The following is a 16,671-nucleotide window of genomic DNA, read 5'->3' on the forward strand; positions in this document are numbered from 1 at the left end:
CCTGCTCTGTTAATTGGTGAAGGGGTGGAGAGGCTAGGTCCTGCCATCACCAGGCGCATCACCCTCGGGAGTGTATTATATACAGGGGTTTCCAGCCTTCAGAAGGCAAGGTTTCGGAGTGGCCAGCATTCCATTATGATTTTGTTTATCGACTCATCGTCCCGGCTGTAATTAAAATGATAGGCTAAGTAGCCACCGACCAGGGTGACACCCTGTCCCCCCTTGCGTTTGCAGATGAGGCCGAATCTCCGAGCGCCGGTCAATGTTGCGCGGACTCCTCCCACGACTCCACCCCGAACGCCTCCCCGTCGCACTCCCAGCCGCACGCGCCGCCGCCGCACTCGCGCCTACGCCACCACCACTCGCACCACCACCACTCGCACCATCACCACCACCACACGCACCACCACCACTCGCACCACCACCACCACACGCACCACCACAACGCGCAGCGCCACCCTTCCTCCACGCTGGCATCATGGCTGCGTCAGCCGTTGCTGGTACCGGAGATTCCGGCGGTGGCCGCACCGCAGCGGCTACCGCCGCAACCGCCGCAACCGCCGCCGCAGTTGCAACCGCCGTCGCAACCGCCACCGCCGCCGCCGCCACCGTGCTGCGAGTTGTGGGTTGCCGCCGCAACCACCGGCGCCGCGCAAACGCAGCCGACTGTGGCTCACCGGAGCCACCCGTACTTCAACGCGCTGGGCGGCGTCGGTGGCGGCGGCCACCACTACCACCACCACCGGGGCGGCGTGGGGGCCGGCGCCTGGCGCTCGCCACTGCCGACGTCTCTGCCACCGTTGCTGTTGGTGCCGCCCATTGCCCCCGCTCCCTTCGCCGCGATGCAGCCCTTGGACGGCACCATGGGGTTTAACGGATACTCCGTGCTGGGTCTCGGGGGTCAGCCGGGCCCGCCCACGGGCACCGGTGGTGCTGTCGGGCGCCTCCGCAACGCAGCCTCCAGCAGCGTCGGCGCCAATCAGGTTCGCTTGTGGGTGGACGTGATGGAAGCAAAGGGATCGGGTAGGTTGGGCGGCTAATAAATTACTCTTCAAGATTGATAAAACGGGTAAATAATGAAGCGATGAATTAAATTTCTCAGCCTGAAAGAATATTATACGAAATCTACTTGTATTGCACTGCTTACAGGTCAAAAAGAAAATATTTTGAACGTTTGCAGAAGATATGTTATGTCGAAGCCAGCCCAACCGATATTTACCAGCATGATAGTGCATCGTGATTTTTTTCTATTCTAGTTGTCTTCCCCCATACATGCTTCATCACATGTAGCTCTCTCCTCTAGAGCCTCTCCCCATATCCCTCCTCTCATCCCCACCTGTAAACGAAACCACGTAACCTGTTGATCGCTCTCAATACGATCCTGCAACGATGCCCAGATCACCCTCACTAATCCTCAACATCGTCCAATGACTCTCCCATCTCGCTCCACTCCGCTCCATTCACTCGACGCTGCTCCGGCAACCGAAGCTTTTCTGCTGCCCACACAGTCTGGAATGCTAGCCCCCTTCCACTCAAGCTGTTGACTTGGTGCCCCTGTCTGTAGGCGGAAGGCCTTCCTCTTCCCCTCTGCCTGACTGCGTCATCTCTTCTCTGTATTTTATATTTTTTACTCATACACCTCTTTGTTTTTCCGAGATGCACATCCAACTACTTCGTGCAGCGTCTAGAGATGTGCTTACATTCAGGTTCCCCATAAGTCCGAAGTTGATCTTACATGACAGGCTCCAGAGAGATGGTGACAACTCGGAAGGTCTTCATTCAACAGTTGATTGTCCACGGCTGATGCTCGGCCACAATGATAATTCCAGCTTGTATGTTAACCGCTTTTGTTCACATTTTCAGGATATGACGGATAGTCCCAGTCGTCGCTCGAGCCTGGACCGAGCCCCAGCTGACCCGGTCTCCTCGGAGGGGCTGACCGCATTGCCGCCCGATGGAGCCATGCCCGCTCACCCGGCGCTGTCGTCCGAGTGCCCCTCTCCACTCGTGCACCGCAGCTTGTTCAGCCAGGCGTGGGGACCGTCCGGCCTCTCTACGCCTTCAGGCACAGCCATGCGGCGTGTCGCCCACTGTGAGTATTACCACCGCCACCATTGCGACTGCCGTCACCATCACCGCCATAACCAGCACCCGCCGTCTTAGCCACCGCCGCTAACAATTGCACCACCCCCTCCTCACCACCGTCACCATCGTCACCGCCATTACCACCACCCATCGCTAACGCCATGAGCGATTCTGCTGTAGGCTGGGTGATGTCTGTTACCTAAGATGTTCGCAGTCTTGGATGATTGTTGTTTGTGGGCCGCTACGAAGGGGCAGGCCTCAAATGGCTGTGGGCCGTATGGCGCACAGTCTCGAACCATGTTCGCCCCTGCCCGTGTACGCGTACAAGTGAAGTGCTTGGCTGTTCCTCCCCTGACGCTTCGTTTGTGACTCCCGCTTGCAGGCAGCGCATGCGCGCGTCTCCCCTCCCTGTGCGTCTCCCCATCGCATCGCCGCGTCTGCCCGTGCTTCTCGTGCCCTCCAACCCCGCCGGGCGGCTGCGCCGCTACCCTCCGCTCGTGGGCGGTCATCCCCGGCGGGAGCTGTCGACGGGGCCGGCGAGACTCGCCGCCTTGACGACGATACCGCGACCGCAACGACCGTCGCCGCGACAAGCGTGACTGCGGCGGCAGCAAACCAGGTGCCCGCTCAGCCGCCGGAATTCTTCTCGCTTCCTGCCTCGCCCGCTTCGCCCACCTCGCCCGCCTCGCCCGCCTCGCCGCGGGGCCGCCGGCGGCAGCAGCAACTGCTGGGGCGCTGCTGTCACCAAGCGAACTGCGCCATCAGGCGCGCGGTGACCGCCGGAGATCACCAGCAGCGGCGCCGGCTCGCGGCAGCGCGTCGATCCTCGACCCCCGATCCCTTCTTCCTCTTCGACGCAAACGGCGAGGAGGACGACGATGAAAACGACGATGACGAGGACGACGACGTGGTCGTTGACGGCGCTGCCGCTTCGGCCGCGTCCACGCAAGCGTCGGACGCAGTTGGTGCAGGGACCGGTGCTGCTGCTGCCGCTGACGTTGCGGTGTTGGTAGCGGCCACCCGCCAGTTGATGGCGAACCGCGTCGAGCGGCTCCACCGCTGCTGGGAAGCAACCAAGGCGGCGCTGGCAGTGGCCACCGACGTGCCACCCGACACCGATGGCGCCGCGGAGTCGTCGGCATCGGCGTTAGGCTGCGCCCGGCCTCCGACCCCGGTGCCTGGCTTGGATGAGGTTCAATTCCCGGGCGAGGGCGACGGCTCGCACTTCGACTTCCCGCCCCTGCCTCAGGAGCTGCGGGCGGAGCCACACGCGCGGGGAAACGGCGCCGGCGATAATGTCGGTTCGTCGACGCTGCTCCACTCTACACCCAAGCGGCGCTGCGGCTTCCGCTGGCCGTCGACCACGGGGGTGGCTGGGCCGGCGGATTGGGCCAATGCCTGCCAGCGTTTGCCACGCTCCCCGGCGATTGGCTACCCATTCCGCCGTCGCTCAGCCGAGCCATCTGATGTTTTCCTGTCAATGCCGCCGCCGCCGCCGCCACCACCGCCACCACCGCCGCTGCCGCCACCACCGCCGCCGCTGATGGTGCTATCCGCGTTGGTGAGGAGTGCGGCGCTGGGAGCACCGGTGGAATTGGCCAGCGCTGGGGAAGCCTCGGAACGCCAGCCGCCCTTCGAACGTGACGGTGCGGACGGGGCAAGGACGACCAGCTCGAGCTATGAACCGATTGGTGGGCGCCTCCCGCAGTACATGCAGTCCGAGTCGCAGGTTCTGGGTGGCAGCTATGATCTCGCCCTGCCACGAGCCCACTTCTACCCGCACATGGCATCCTTGTACCACCACCATCACCACCACCACCACCGCCACCATCACCACGGCCACATCCAGCAGCAGCAACAGCATCAGGAGCAGCAGAGGAGCGGAGGGGATGGCCAGGCCTTCGCGCACCACACTTCGATGAGAGGGCACGGGGCGGCCGATGCACGGCTGTCTTCGCACGTCTCGTATGGACAACCCATCTTCGTGGCGAACGGCGGCGTGCCGGTGCCGTACTACGTCCGCCAGCAGCAGCAGCAGCAACAGCAACAGCAGCCCAACGATGATGGCGATGGTGTCGGGTACGTGGGCGCTTGCGCGCGAGCGTTGGGGACAGCTTGGGCACTTTGAGTGGTGGAGACCATGGTCGTGACTGCAGCTGCTGCTGTGATAGCAGTGAGAGTGTAGCCACCTCCATTGTGAGCTGTGGTGGTAGCTGGCCGTGCCTGCCATTGGCCGGACGTGCTCTGCAACCGCTGCTGCTGCTGCTGCTACAACAACAGCACCGTAGGTCAACCAATTATGGCTGTAAGTCGGAGCTAATTAACGTGTCTACCTTTTTTTGATAAGGGAGAAACAATCGCCAATGGTCTATGTACATAACTTTCAACCGCTTCATCAGTGCCTACCTTATTATAGACCAATTCAGACCTTATTGGTCACTCCATGCCCTTAAAAATCTCAACGGTCATCCTACAAAAGTCCCCATCACAAGGCAGAAACACAAAAAATAAAAAAAAATTTCCCGTATTTAAACGGCTGTACGCCGTATGGACCTGAACTAAATTTGCCTGTACAAGAATACAGGTAAACCGTATGGTTTACCCGTATGTAGGACACACGGGGGCGGGGAGTTGGATCTTTATCTTTGATTCATAATATCGTGCAGGTACGTCAACGTTTTAACGATAACCCTCCACCACCCGACGACAAAGCCAATCAAATCAAGTTGTCACACCAAGGGCAAAAATATGCCGACGGATTTTGGCTTTTCGGCAAGCGGGAATGTCGAGAGACAAGCAACATTTTGACAAATTTCGATTTAAAGCTTTCGTGACTGCAGGGATTCATCTTCTTGGTTCTTTCGGTAAAGTCACGTAGAAGGGAAATAATAAAAGAATACAAATAAAACATTAAAATAATTCTCACGACGTTTCGGCCACAACGCAAGCAGCCGTCCTCAGGTGAAGAACAGGTCTGTCGGGAAGACAGCATCTGAATGAGTCTTTCCGACAGACCTGTTCTTCACCTGAGGACGGCTGCTTGCGTTGTGGCCGAAACGTCGTGAGAATTATTTTATTATGTTTTATTTTTAATATTTTATTATTTCCCTTCTACGTGACTTTACCGAAAGAACCAAGAAGATGAACATTTTGACAGTTGCGCTGGAGGTGACTTTTAACGGCATCGTCAGGCTTAGCTCGTGATGCAGGTCCTTTAAGTAGGTGCCATGATGTCATCAGAACAGGCACGCATGATGTGAACCGACTTGGTAGTTCGAATTGATTGCTCGTTGTGATTGGCAGGCTACATTCGTGTAATAAGATGACTCTATTTAGAGGTTGGTGATAATAGGCTTTTGTTCATTATATTAAGGTATTGAAAGCCTGCGTGTGGATGCATGTCCCTGTGCGGGTAAATGTCTTTGTGTACGTGTGGATGTGTGCGTGTGTTTCTCTGTGCACCTAGCCTGGCACAAGTGCCATGGTTACATCTTTGCCACTTAGTGCCGGACCGTGGTGGCTGTTATTTTTATTGTTGTGTACATGTGTGCATGGGTGTTTGTATCTTGTGTGTGTGTATGTGGCACAGTAAGGAACACGGGTGGTACATCTTCCAGTCATGTCAGTCCGTTAATCCACAACGCCTGAGTTTGTCCCGTGACCTGCCAGTGAGCCTCAAGAGTGTACCTAGCCTGGCACGAAGCGGCACGGGTGACATCACCGCCGCTTAATGTCATCGTTGCCGTGTGACCGTTCACCACTGTCTGGCTTCCGCAGGGATCGCGACCGGGAGCCACCGCTGTCCGTGCCGCGGTACCGCGCGTTCCCCCGCACGAGTGCCGCGCACCGTGGGGACGACGCGCAGGCCACTCGAGACGACTCCAGGTGACGCTTCGGTGCCGGTGGCGGTGGGCAGTGGCAGCAGCGGCGGTTGGCGCGCTGCGCTACGAACCCGGCGGCCCGAGTTCGATTTTCGTTCGCGGCCAACACCGGTGACGGTTATCTGAACCGGTTCTGGGCTGCTCCTAGTTTGACTCTGCCTCAAATGAGTGCCTGGTGCGGTGGGTCAACATTGCCTAATGGGGAGACAAAGGCGGTCGGGCGTGGTGCTGGCCACCCTCCCCCTCGTGTGTCTTGCTGGCCTTCATAGGTGCTCATTTAAATGAAACTTAACAGCACTTGCCCAAAACGTCTGTTAAGGCTATAAGGGAGGGATATTTGTCTTTGAAGTTGGTGGGGATGGTGGTGGCAATGCTGGTGGTGTTAAAATTGTAGGTGGCAGCGCTCGTTTTGTTGCCGATTCAGTTGTGATGTTGGCGATGATGACGGTGGCTTGCGGTGGTTGCGACAATGTTCGGCTTGCAGGTGGTGGTGGTGGTTATGATTATGAAGTTGTAAGAAGTGGTAATGCTTATAGCTTTGAGGATGATGACCTTAATAACGATAATGTAAGCCAACTGCTGCTGCAAGCAATGACTGACGACGATGATTTTCACGACGCATTGCGACGACGATGACAAACCGCAGGTCTCGCGGCGAGGCCGACTTCCATCACGCCGTCCCGCGCACCGTCCTGCCGCTGCCGCCCCACTCGCTGCTGCGCTCCACACGTCCCTCCCCCGTCCGGGTCCAGCACTCCACGCTCGGGAGCTCCTCCTCCCACCCCTCGCCCATGGTCAGTCGATAAACATTCGTACGGCGCTGTGCGAGCGAATGGCCACCGATTTACGCAGATATTGGCCAATCAAAAAAAAAGGGGGGTGGCGTTTCACACGACGCTATACCAACCAATGGGATATTGCTCGATGCGTGGGATCACTTGGAAATGAATACACGCAGTGATTAAACCTCGAGGGATCGATACTCTAACGTGGCTGTCGCCTGAATGTCCCGAATCGATACAATAGACACCTCCAAGTCGGGTTCCACAAGACCATATATTGGCAGAGATGCACCGCTAGGGGCAATGCCAAAGCCTGCTTCCTTCCATATATGGGCAGGTGGCTTATCGATGATTTCGTCGGGTGTCCAACTTTATTAATAAGACTCTTGATTTGAAGCTTTCGTGACTGCGGGAATCCATACTCTTTGGTTCTTTTGGTAAAGTCATGTAGGTAGAAGAATAATAATAGATCACGACGTTTCGATCGCTACGCAAGCAACCGTCTTCAGGTGGGAGTGGTTGCTTGTGTGGCGATCGAAACGTCATGATCTATGATTATCTTTTTGCCTACTTGACTTAACCGAAAGAACCAAAGAGTATTTAATAATAATCAGGTGAAGACGGCTGCTTGCGTTGTAGCCGAAACATCGTGAGAATTATTTTATTATGTTTTATTTTTATTATTTTATTACTTCCCTTCTACGTGACTTTACCGAAAGAACCAAGAAGATGAATCCCTGCAGTCACGAAAGCTTTAAATCGAAATAATTATATAGCGCTTTTTATTAAGGATCTCAAAGCGCTGTACAGGATGCAGCAGCAGCACCCATACACTGGGCATGAAAATAATATAAATACATTTTAAGAATCCATTTACTAAATTAACTAAAATTTCGATTTAAAGCTTTCGTGACTGCAGGGATTCATATTCTTGGATCTTTCGGTAAAACATGTTTTATTTTTATTATTTTATTATTTCCCTTCTACGTGACTTTACCGAAAGATCCAATAATATAACTAAAATTTCATAAGTGTAAGTGTATAAATAGGGTTTAAAGCACATTTTTTTAATGTCCACAGACTGCATTATGTATTACAGCGCGCGCCACATCAATAAAAGCATCTCGAAGCCCTTTACATTAAGTATCGACGAGTAGAGAATGCCAGTTACCACCTGGCATTTCGTCACGGGCAGCTGAGTGGGGGGGTGGGGGAAGTGTTCTGGTCGCTCACAGGTCAGGGAAACCACATGCCCCTGTCTGGCAATTTCGATCCACCAAATCCAGGCATCTAAGCGTACCAAGGACAAATCTGCGTTCAATGGGTGATCGAGGTTTCAGTAGTCAGGTACCTCATTTGTAGATTGTCTTATCCCAGTCCATTAGGGACGCTCCATCAGTCGAGGTTTTTAAGGCTCGTCTGAAAACGCATGTATTTTCTCTTGCGTATCAGTCTTTGTACTCTTAGTTTTAGTGTTTATGGTTTTTACAGGGGTTGTGTTGTAAAGCGCTGTGAGGCCTTGTGTGAATGGCGCGATATAAACTTGAGTTTGACTTACTGTGTTGGCACCGCTGAGATTCTGGTTTCAAATGTTGGGTTTCATCCAGCCTTGATTAAACCGGGTTTCTCTAGTATAGCGAGTTCATCGTCTCAGAGGGTAACCAATGACTGACATAGAGGCTCAGAGACACACCAATAGATGAACATAGACACACACAGACTCACCTAGACTTAGTCGTGAATACATTGGGCTCTCATGTTTAGTGATTTGATATCACCTACATATTGCTTCAGCCGGGTTCTCAAGTCTCGTTAATTGATGGTTTCTACCCGGTCACCAATCGCCTATATGAATCCCCATTGTGTCCGCTGTGTCTCTGTGTCTCCCCTGTGTAACGCCCCCCCCCCCCCCCCGTGTGTCTCCTGGGTGTGTAGCTCGGTTTACCCCGGGTATTTATGGCGGAGATCCTCACCGTGCCAAGGCCGGAGCTGGAGGTGAGGACATCGGAAATTGTGTTGATGAGTTGGGGGGGGAAGGGGTTTAACTTTTTCTAGGATGAAGACAAATAGACAAATGTATACACTTGGATTTGCAAATCTTTGCTTACACGTGTTTGTTATCGGAGGTATATGATCAGCTCTCCCGCACCTCCGATTAGCACGGTTGGCTACGTACTTTGCAAAAGGAGTTCAGCATGCATACATAGTATATGACATTTTTAAAGCATTTGAATAATTTTTTTTAAAGGAGTCTCCGAAGCAAACCCTCGTTTATGAAGAGGTAAGGCTCAAAACTATGCTGTACAGATAGGTCGGCAACCTATTTGTTGTACTATCATTCATTGGCACCGTGCAGTAGATCTGCGGGGCTTGGTAATTCACTCACACAAATAATGTCGCTCGCGTTGACCGAGGTTCTTGTAAGTTGCGGCCATGGCCTGCGTCTGGCTCTCGGGGGGTCTCGGGAGTGGCCCACCAAGAGGTTTGGCCCGCACAGAGATGTGGTTCACGTATAAAGACATAAAATTTTGATTTAAAGCTTTCGTGACTGCAGGGATTCATCTTCTTGGTTCTTTCGGTAAAGTCACGTAGAAGGGAAGTAATAAAATAATAAAAATAAAACATAATAAAATTGTTCATTCAGACTATGTCGCCTCGACGGACCTGGTTTTCACCTGAGGACGGCTGCTTGCATTGTGGCCGAAACATCGTGAGAATAATTTTATTATGTTTTATTTTTATTATTTTATTACTTCCCTTCTACGTGACTTTACTGAAAGAACCAAGAAGTATAGAGACATGCCGATCTCCTAATACGGTATTTTTAGTTGGGTTAGATCTCGTTAATGTAAATGTGTCGTAAACCCTACTTGCACTCGACACAGCCAAACAGTAAGGGTTTGTCACGTGAACAAAACGTGCCAATTAGTTACCATCTTCTTGGTTCTTTCGGTAAAGTCATGTAGAAGGGAAGTAATAAAATAATAAAAATAAAACATAAAATAATTCTCACGACGTTTCGACCTGAGGACGGCTGCTTGCGTTGTGGCCGAAACGTCGTGAGAATTATTTTATGTTTTATTTTTATTATTTTATTACTTCCCTTCTACGTGACTTTACCGAAACAACCAAGAAGATGAATCCTTGCAGTCACAAAAGCTTTAAATCGAAATTTAATTCGTTACTACTTCAGCACACCTGTGTGTTGAAGAGCAAACCTAAAACATCAACAGTTTGAGCACCTGCTTAATCAGGCAATTGACAGAACCCAAACAACTTTATTACGAGTAATGTTGGTCGTGAAAGCCTGCGTGTTAAATAGAGATACCGCTTGGTTCCATGAAAATGAGATGAACAAGAGATAGAAATGAGAGTGTTGTGAGAGGTTCACAAGAGAGAGCCATGCGACATCTGGAGACGAGAGCGGCGCGTAACACGACGGTCACACGTACGGACGCCATGGGCAGCACGTCGCCACGTGCCCGTCATAGTGTGTGGCGTCACGTTGCCCGCCAGGACACTCCGATTTGATCTTGTTGTGGCCCACTGAACTGCTTCTCCGATTAGCACAGTTGGCTATGTATGGCGTGAAAGAAGTTCAACATCTTTTTTCCACCGTGTAAAAAAAAAAGTTTGATGGCCGCGAGACGTTGATGATGATGCTGCTGCTGCTGCTTCGGTTCTGTTTTGCAGGACCTGATGAATTTTGACTTCCAGTTCATCCTGCACGGGGCGTCTCAGAGCACGATCGAGTGGTACACGTGCGCGCACAAGTACAAGAAGGTACAAGCGCGTGGCGGCTGCTGCTGCTGCTGCTGTTTCGCCCGGTGGTCAGAACGCTTGCCAACGAGCCAGTTTGCACAGAGGCAGCAGTTCAATTCCTGCTAATAGATATTTGTGCTGCTCTGTAATGGTTGAAATGCAATGCTCCTTAAATTTACTGTAATCCCATCACGCTGAATCCTTATAATTTAATGAATTAATGCCCTGGTTTAGTAGTATTGACAGCTGTTAAAGAATTGTGAAAGGTTTTTCAGGTACCACCACACACACGCACCACACACACACGCACACCACACACGCACACCACACACACTTTTGTATGTATGTAAGTTGAACTTCTTTTGCACCGCACGTAGCCAACCGTGCTAACGCCACACACACGCTCCAAAGACAACACACACACACAACACGGATTGATCATCTTGCCCTGGCCAGACATGCGTAGAATCGTGATCAAAAGAAGTCGGGTATGGTGATTCATTACATGAGTTGTGCAAGTTCAAGCAAAGGCCGGTAATGTAGTTTCACCACCCCCCCTTCCAAAATAACCCCCCCCCCGCCTCACAGCTGAGGCCTCGTAAAGAGGACAAGAGGCCAGACGGCGAAGAGAGCGATGATGAGAAATGCACCATCTGTCTGTGCGAGCTGGAGGACGAGGAGGATGTGAGGTTTGTGAATTGCCGTTGCTTGCTCTTCCTTTATATATTTTGGCACAGCACAGCGCCGCTTATCCCACTCGCTGTGGACTGATTGTACAGGTTGCTCTGTGAAAAAGTCAGATGTGTGAACATGGATGGAACATGAAAGGTGCATCACAAAAACTGCACTGGGTGTGGGCGGTCAGTTGGTCAGGATGAATTTGTGACCTCAGATATTCAATGACCGGGGAAATCTCTGCTGTGTGCCCCCCCCACCCCCCATGCCTCATTCTGCCCCTCCCTGGTGGTACAGGAGGCTGCCCTGCATGCATCTCTTCCACCAAACGTGCGTCGACCAATGGCTCGTCACCAACAGGAAATGCCCGATCTGCCGGGTCGATATCACAGCTCAGCTGCCCGTGAAACCCTGATCAGTTCGGAGCATCATCCCCCCCCCCTCTTCTCTGCCCCTCCCCACTGCCCCACTCCCCACCGCCCCACTCCCCACCGCCCCTCTCCCCACCGCCCCTCTCCTCCGACACACGAGACCCACAATGCGATGAGATGCCTACCTTCCTCACTGCAGTGCACACACACCAGTAGTGTAGTCCTACCCGTACAGCCCCCGTTGCGTGTATACAGCCCGTGCGATGATCCACTGCTGGACGACGGCCTTGCCCTCGTACAATGCGGGTCGTCGGGGTTATTTGACCGCACTCCCCCCCTCCCCTCCCGCTGGTCAGCGCGGGTCGGTGAAGGCGGGGAAGTCTGGTTGGCGCAAAGGAGGACGGTGCAAGCCGCTTCACAAAACTGTTCCTCGTAAAAAGCTGGTTTGGGAGAGGTTCAGTTGTAACCCGTCCAGCATTTGAAACGGTTTGGTCAAAGCTGCTGGGCGAGATCCAATTATTCCACGCGACGAGGGCTGTTCGGTGCAGACGCAGCGCGATGCACCCATTCGTCCTGTAAGGACAACGATGATCACGCGATGGAGCTTGTGGATCGCCGGTTTTCACGCGGTGTCTGCGGTGGCCCGGTAACCTCTGTTCACGACGACGTTTTACAAAGAACCTGTTCTCCCGCATTGAATCGTGATCTGTGAATCGCAACGATTAATCGAATCGCAGGGCAGGTGAAATCGATACGCCGCTGCTCCTGGCGTAACTCTCTTTATTGTCGCAATCCTTGCACTGGATATTTTTCTGACCTATTATGATCTCTCGAGGAGATGGTATCTGCCATTGATGTCGTTTCGTATATTTTGCACTTGCATCCCTCTGCTGCGTACACGCACACCTGCTTGGCATTCCGTCGTCGACTTTTTGCTTTCCTGCCTCCCACACTTTTGAATTTACGGCACGCTGTTTGTTTTTGTCACTCGATTGTACGATATGCAGCCATTTGAATAGGCGTAGTTAACCTACTGGATTGTTTTGCATTCGTTTTAACGTTGGCATCAGAATGTTTTTTTTCTTGTTATTTTGTTGAAAATAATCTCACCCGTTCTCTAACAAGGTTGACCAGATGATCGATAGAAAGGCCAGTAAATAATGAGGTCTTCAGACGATGAACAAATCCTCTCAAGAGGGTACAGATCTATCTGTTACGTGGTCTTTAGAGACGAACCACTTATGATCGGCTCTTTATACAACAGAATAGACAAACCAGTTCCTGATTGAGCCTCTAGACAAATGTCATAAAAAAAAAATCTCAAGTAGGCCCTAAATTTGCTTTGCCGTTTCTGCGGCTCCCCTCGCGTTGAACGAAGATCTCCGATTTTCATTGTTTCGCGCACAAAGGTGGGAATGATGTAGAAGCAAAGTTTGATGTGTTTTGAGGTTGAGCAAGTGCTGCTTTGAACCTTCGCAAAGCACCCACGGTGATCGAAGTTAGACATTTTGCGGTGTTTCATGCTGCGCCCCTATAAGCTGAGCGCAGGTTGGGATATTTTTTTTTCCCCCGTTAGGAAAAATAATAAGTCATGGTTTCTTGCATGAAGACCTTGCGCTGTTTTTGAAGCACGTGTTCATTTGGTGCTTGCGTCACGTTTCGGTTTCGCGTGACGTTTTCGACTCCCATGACGCCCGCAGAATTAACAGTTATGTCACGCAGCAGCTTTACGCTGAAAATGTTAACAACAAAAAATCGCCACCCATCGGCTTGTTGCAGGGAGAAACCTCTACACGGCACACGTGCAGCCCATTTGTCAGACCACTGCTGGATGAGGGCCTTCCCCATGCCTGTGTGGGTCGTGGCGATTATTTGACCGTACTTTGCCACGCTGAAGTACGGTAAACGCAGGTGGCATCGACGCGAGAGCTTCGAAGTGCAGCAAAAAAGTATCCTGCTGCCCACCACATAGCTCCAAAGCAGCCTATAACACCTGTTTTGCATGGTGGTCACCCATCCAGGAAGCAACAATAGTCTAATCCTGCAGTACTTTTTGCGTTGATCTTTTTTTTTTGCAAGCACATCGGTGCAATAGAGTCTGTGCAAGTTTGTGGTTAGAAGAAACGCAATAATAAAAACATGTTTAAGGTGAAAATAACGTTACTGTAAATGGCTCATCTTGCTGTGAATACAATAACATTTTCCTCAATATAGTTGGAATGGGTACACCACATCCCTCACATGTAACAAGGTTTGTTTTTGGACAGTGGACCCATCAAAAGTGAACAAAAAAATGCATTGTAGTCCTGAAGCTGAGTGCGCACAGCAATGATTCTTTGGTGTTGAGCTGCATCCCCATGCCGTGCAGGTTCCCGTAATAAAGTTCAACACAGCAATGCCGGCACCAGATCTCTGTATGAATCAACTCCTGCCGCCCAAACACATGCCAAACTTTCAAACTGTTCTGGTCAAACCCGGACAGGTGGCCACCGTAATTAAAATCAGATATTGTGGGTATGTTTTGACACATTCCTGCGGAGGGAGCTGGTAGGAACGTTGGGTTGCTCGGTCAATGGCGGCGCGGTGTATTCCGCAAATATGGCCGACTGAGAGGGTGGGCACAAGTCGGCGTGAGTAGGTTAAACGTTGAGTTTTATAAGAGCACCACGGGGTGACCAGCCCCTCCCCACCCAGCCCCACCCCTCCCACCCAGGCCCACCCTCCCCACCCAGCCCCTCCCTGCACGACGGACGGACACAATCCCCTGTGGGCTGGTGTCACCAGGAGGTTCCTATCAGTATAATCATAGCTGTGTGTTGCCACTGGAGAAACAAAGGCAGCCAGGTGTGGTGTTGGCCACCTAACCCCTTGTGTGCCGTACCGGTCTTTACAGCTGAGCGAGATGCGGGGAGGAAGTGGGTGAGCTAGTGGAAGGAAAGAGGAATATGGAGAAACAGAGATAAATTGGGATATCCAGTACAGATAAGGCAAGAGAAAGCTGCGAGACAGGGCTCTATAGAAGATGAAACGTTTTTCTCTGGCTGGGAGGGAGGGCTGGACAAACATTCAAATGACGCGCAGGTTGCTCAGTCTTACCCAGGGCGCACCACGGTAAGAGGAGTCAAGGATGCAATGCACGGAGAAAGCACGGAGAAAGGACAGAGTGGGAGAGGAGGCCGGGAAGAAGTCCCCACCATGAAGATGGACAGAGGAGGCCGAATGGCACGGCTCAAGACGAGCGAGGGGGCGGAGACGCACCGGGCCAGAACTTTATCCAGCAGTGGATTTGGCAAGGGCCGGATAAAACAGCACTACCCCACCGTGACCCACAAACCCGAAATGAATGAATGGCCAGCTTCACGTTATTTAACAGACGCCAGTTTAATGTGATTCACAACCGCGTTGGGAAAAGTACGCATGCCCGGCGGGTTAACAACGTATACAATACACACATCCGCTGTACACTCGCTCGCACTCAACTCTCATCCGACACACGCAACTCACTCGTCCGTAACTTGGATTTTATACACCACCGAAATCGTCACGAACATGACAGCAGTCAAAACTTTCAGGTAATTCATCCGCTACACACTGGCGATCGTGACTTTGACAGAATTTGTTTTATGATGTTGCAGGGCTAGAGCTGAAATTTGTTACAAGATGCAGGTTTTTTTTTTTGCTTGCAACTTGGAAAGTCCATCTATTTGAAAAATGTTGGGCTCTAATAAACACAACTCAAATGTATAATTCATTGAATGGGGTGAGAAAAGGTTCCGAAGTATTGTCTCGTGCAAAACTCTTCTGAATATACAACCACCATCGGTGAATCGAGACCGACCCCCGTGGAGTGATGCAACAGCCGATAGAAGCACCGTCATAAAATACAGCAGAGTTCTTACTGTTCATAATAAGGTTTTTTGGCTTAGATCGCGTGAGTATAAATATGTAGTTAACCTGCCACAGCCAACCAGAAAGGTTTGTCTCGTAAACGTGCCAATTAGTTACTAGTTTAGCCAACCGGTGCGTTGGAGTAAATCCACATTTACAATTAGTACCGCGACATTTCGCTTGTAATTACATCCAACATCATCGGGCCATTTTGCCAGATGATGCTGGATTTTGCCAGAATTTAGCGATCCAAGCCAAAAAAAAAACCTTTACGAATAATATTGGTCGCGTACACCTACGCGTCAAATTGAGCTGTGTTTATGCATTGCATTTTTGTGCTTATTGTACGCAACTGTTAAATGCACGCCGGGTTTTCACTCATTCCCAGGGGGGACTTTGCCAGTTTCCTGGCCATTACGGTAACGCGGACAAAACGTTGGCATTTCTTTGTGGTGCGAAAGCGCGAGTGTCCAGAAGAAAACCCACACATGCGAGGAAGAACACTTAGGGCCCCCCACCGCACAACCTTTAAGAACCTACTTGCTGTACTGCCTTCAACAGGCACCACCTCTCGTCTTATGTTCTATGTTGATATCTGAACAGCTGAAAACAGTGTATAAGCAAATAATACTCAGTTATCAAAACATTTAGACTGCTCCCACAGACTCCAGCACCGCGTGAATACAAAGTCAAAACGCAAACACTAACCTCTTAAATAAAATGTACATCAGCCTTAAAAATGTATATAAATACTGTACATTATTTTTCATTTTTTTCAACTTTTTTGTAAAAAGTATTTTTTATTCTCTTGAATCTATTGTTCAATACAAACAGTTGAATTTCATTTTATATAGCCTTTTAAAAAAATTATCATCTTTTCTTCGCTGGATGACGATTAGGGTCCATGTTAGTGTCACTATACAGAAACGTGGCGTGGCACGGCAGCGCAGCGGATAACGCGCTGCACAGTTAACCCGGCGACCTGAGTTCGTTTCCCCAGCCACGGCGAACATCGGTGGCAATTTATATATATGAACTGGTCCTCAGCCTCCCCTCTCACTGACCAGCATGGTGAAGCATGATCGTACCGCCCCCCCCATGACCGACGCAGGCGTGGGGAGGACTTCATCCAGCAATTGACTGACAAATATCTATACACATCATTCAGCATTATTATGATTTCTACACAGAACTGTACATTGGGTGGTTATGGGTATGAACAGCACA

At 51.3% G+C, this 16,671-nt stretch overlaps 1 protein-coding gene across 1 annotated transcript; it reads left to right on the plus strand.

Moving 5' to 3' along the window:
• Positions 1 to 811: 811 nt before the first annotated feature.
• LOC133354999 (uncharacterized) lies at positions 812 to 13,960 on the plus strand. Its single transcript, XM_061572250.1, has 9 exons — positions 812 to 983; positions 1,864 to 2,092; positions 2,468 to 4,164; positions 5,863 to 5,970; positions 6,613 to 6,760; positions 8,684 to 8,743; positions 10,442 to 10,531; positions 11,099 to 11,199; positions 11,483 to 13,960. The coding sequence occupies exons 2-9, from the start codon at positions 1,955 to 1,957 to the stop codon at positions 11,598 to 11,600; spliced, it is 2,460 nt and encodes an 819-aa protein (XP_061428234.1). The 5' UTR covers positions 812 to 983; positions 1,864 to 1,954; the 3' UTR covers positions 11,601 to 13,960.
• The last annotated feature ends 2,711 nt before the right edge of the window (positions 13,961 to 16,671 follow it).

The sequence above is a fragment of the Lethenteron reissneri genome, chromosome 50 (genome assembly GCF_015708825.2).
Source record: "Lethenteron reissneri isolate LAM-NWPU_2019-01 chromosome 50, ASM1570882v1, whole genome shotgun sequence".
Classification (NCBI taxonomy): Eukaryota; Metazoa; Chordata; class Hyperoartia; order Petromyzontiformes; family Petromyzontidae; genus Lethenteron; species Lethenteron reissneri.

Bases quoted from the DNA above. Each gene is read 5' to 3' on its own strand.
- LOC133354999 (XM_061572250.1), top strand. From the start codon at position 1,955: ATGGAGCCATGCCCGCTCACCCGGCGCTGTCGTCCGAGTGCCCCTCTC. The intron at 5,971-6,612 runs GTGACGCTTCGG...GACAAACCGCAG, and splicing joins GCCACTCGAGACGACTCCAG to GTCTCGCGGCGAGGCCGACT. The intron at 11,200-11,482 runs GTTTGTGAATTG...CTGGTGGTACAG, and splicing joins GAGGACGAGGAGGATGTGAG to GAGGCTGCCCTGCATGCATC.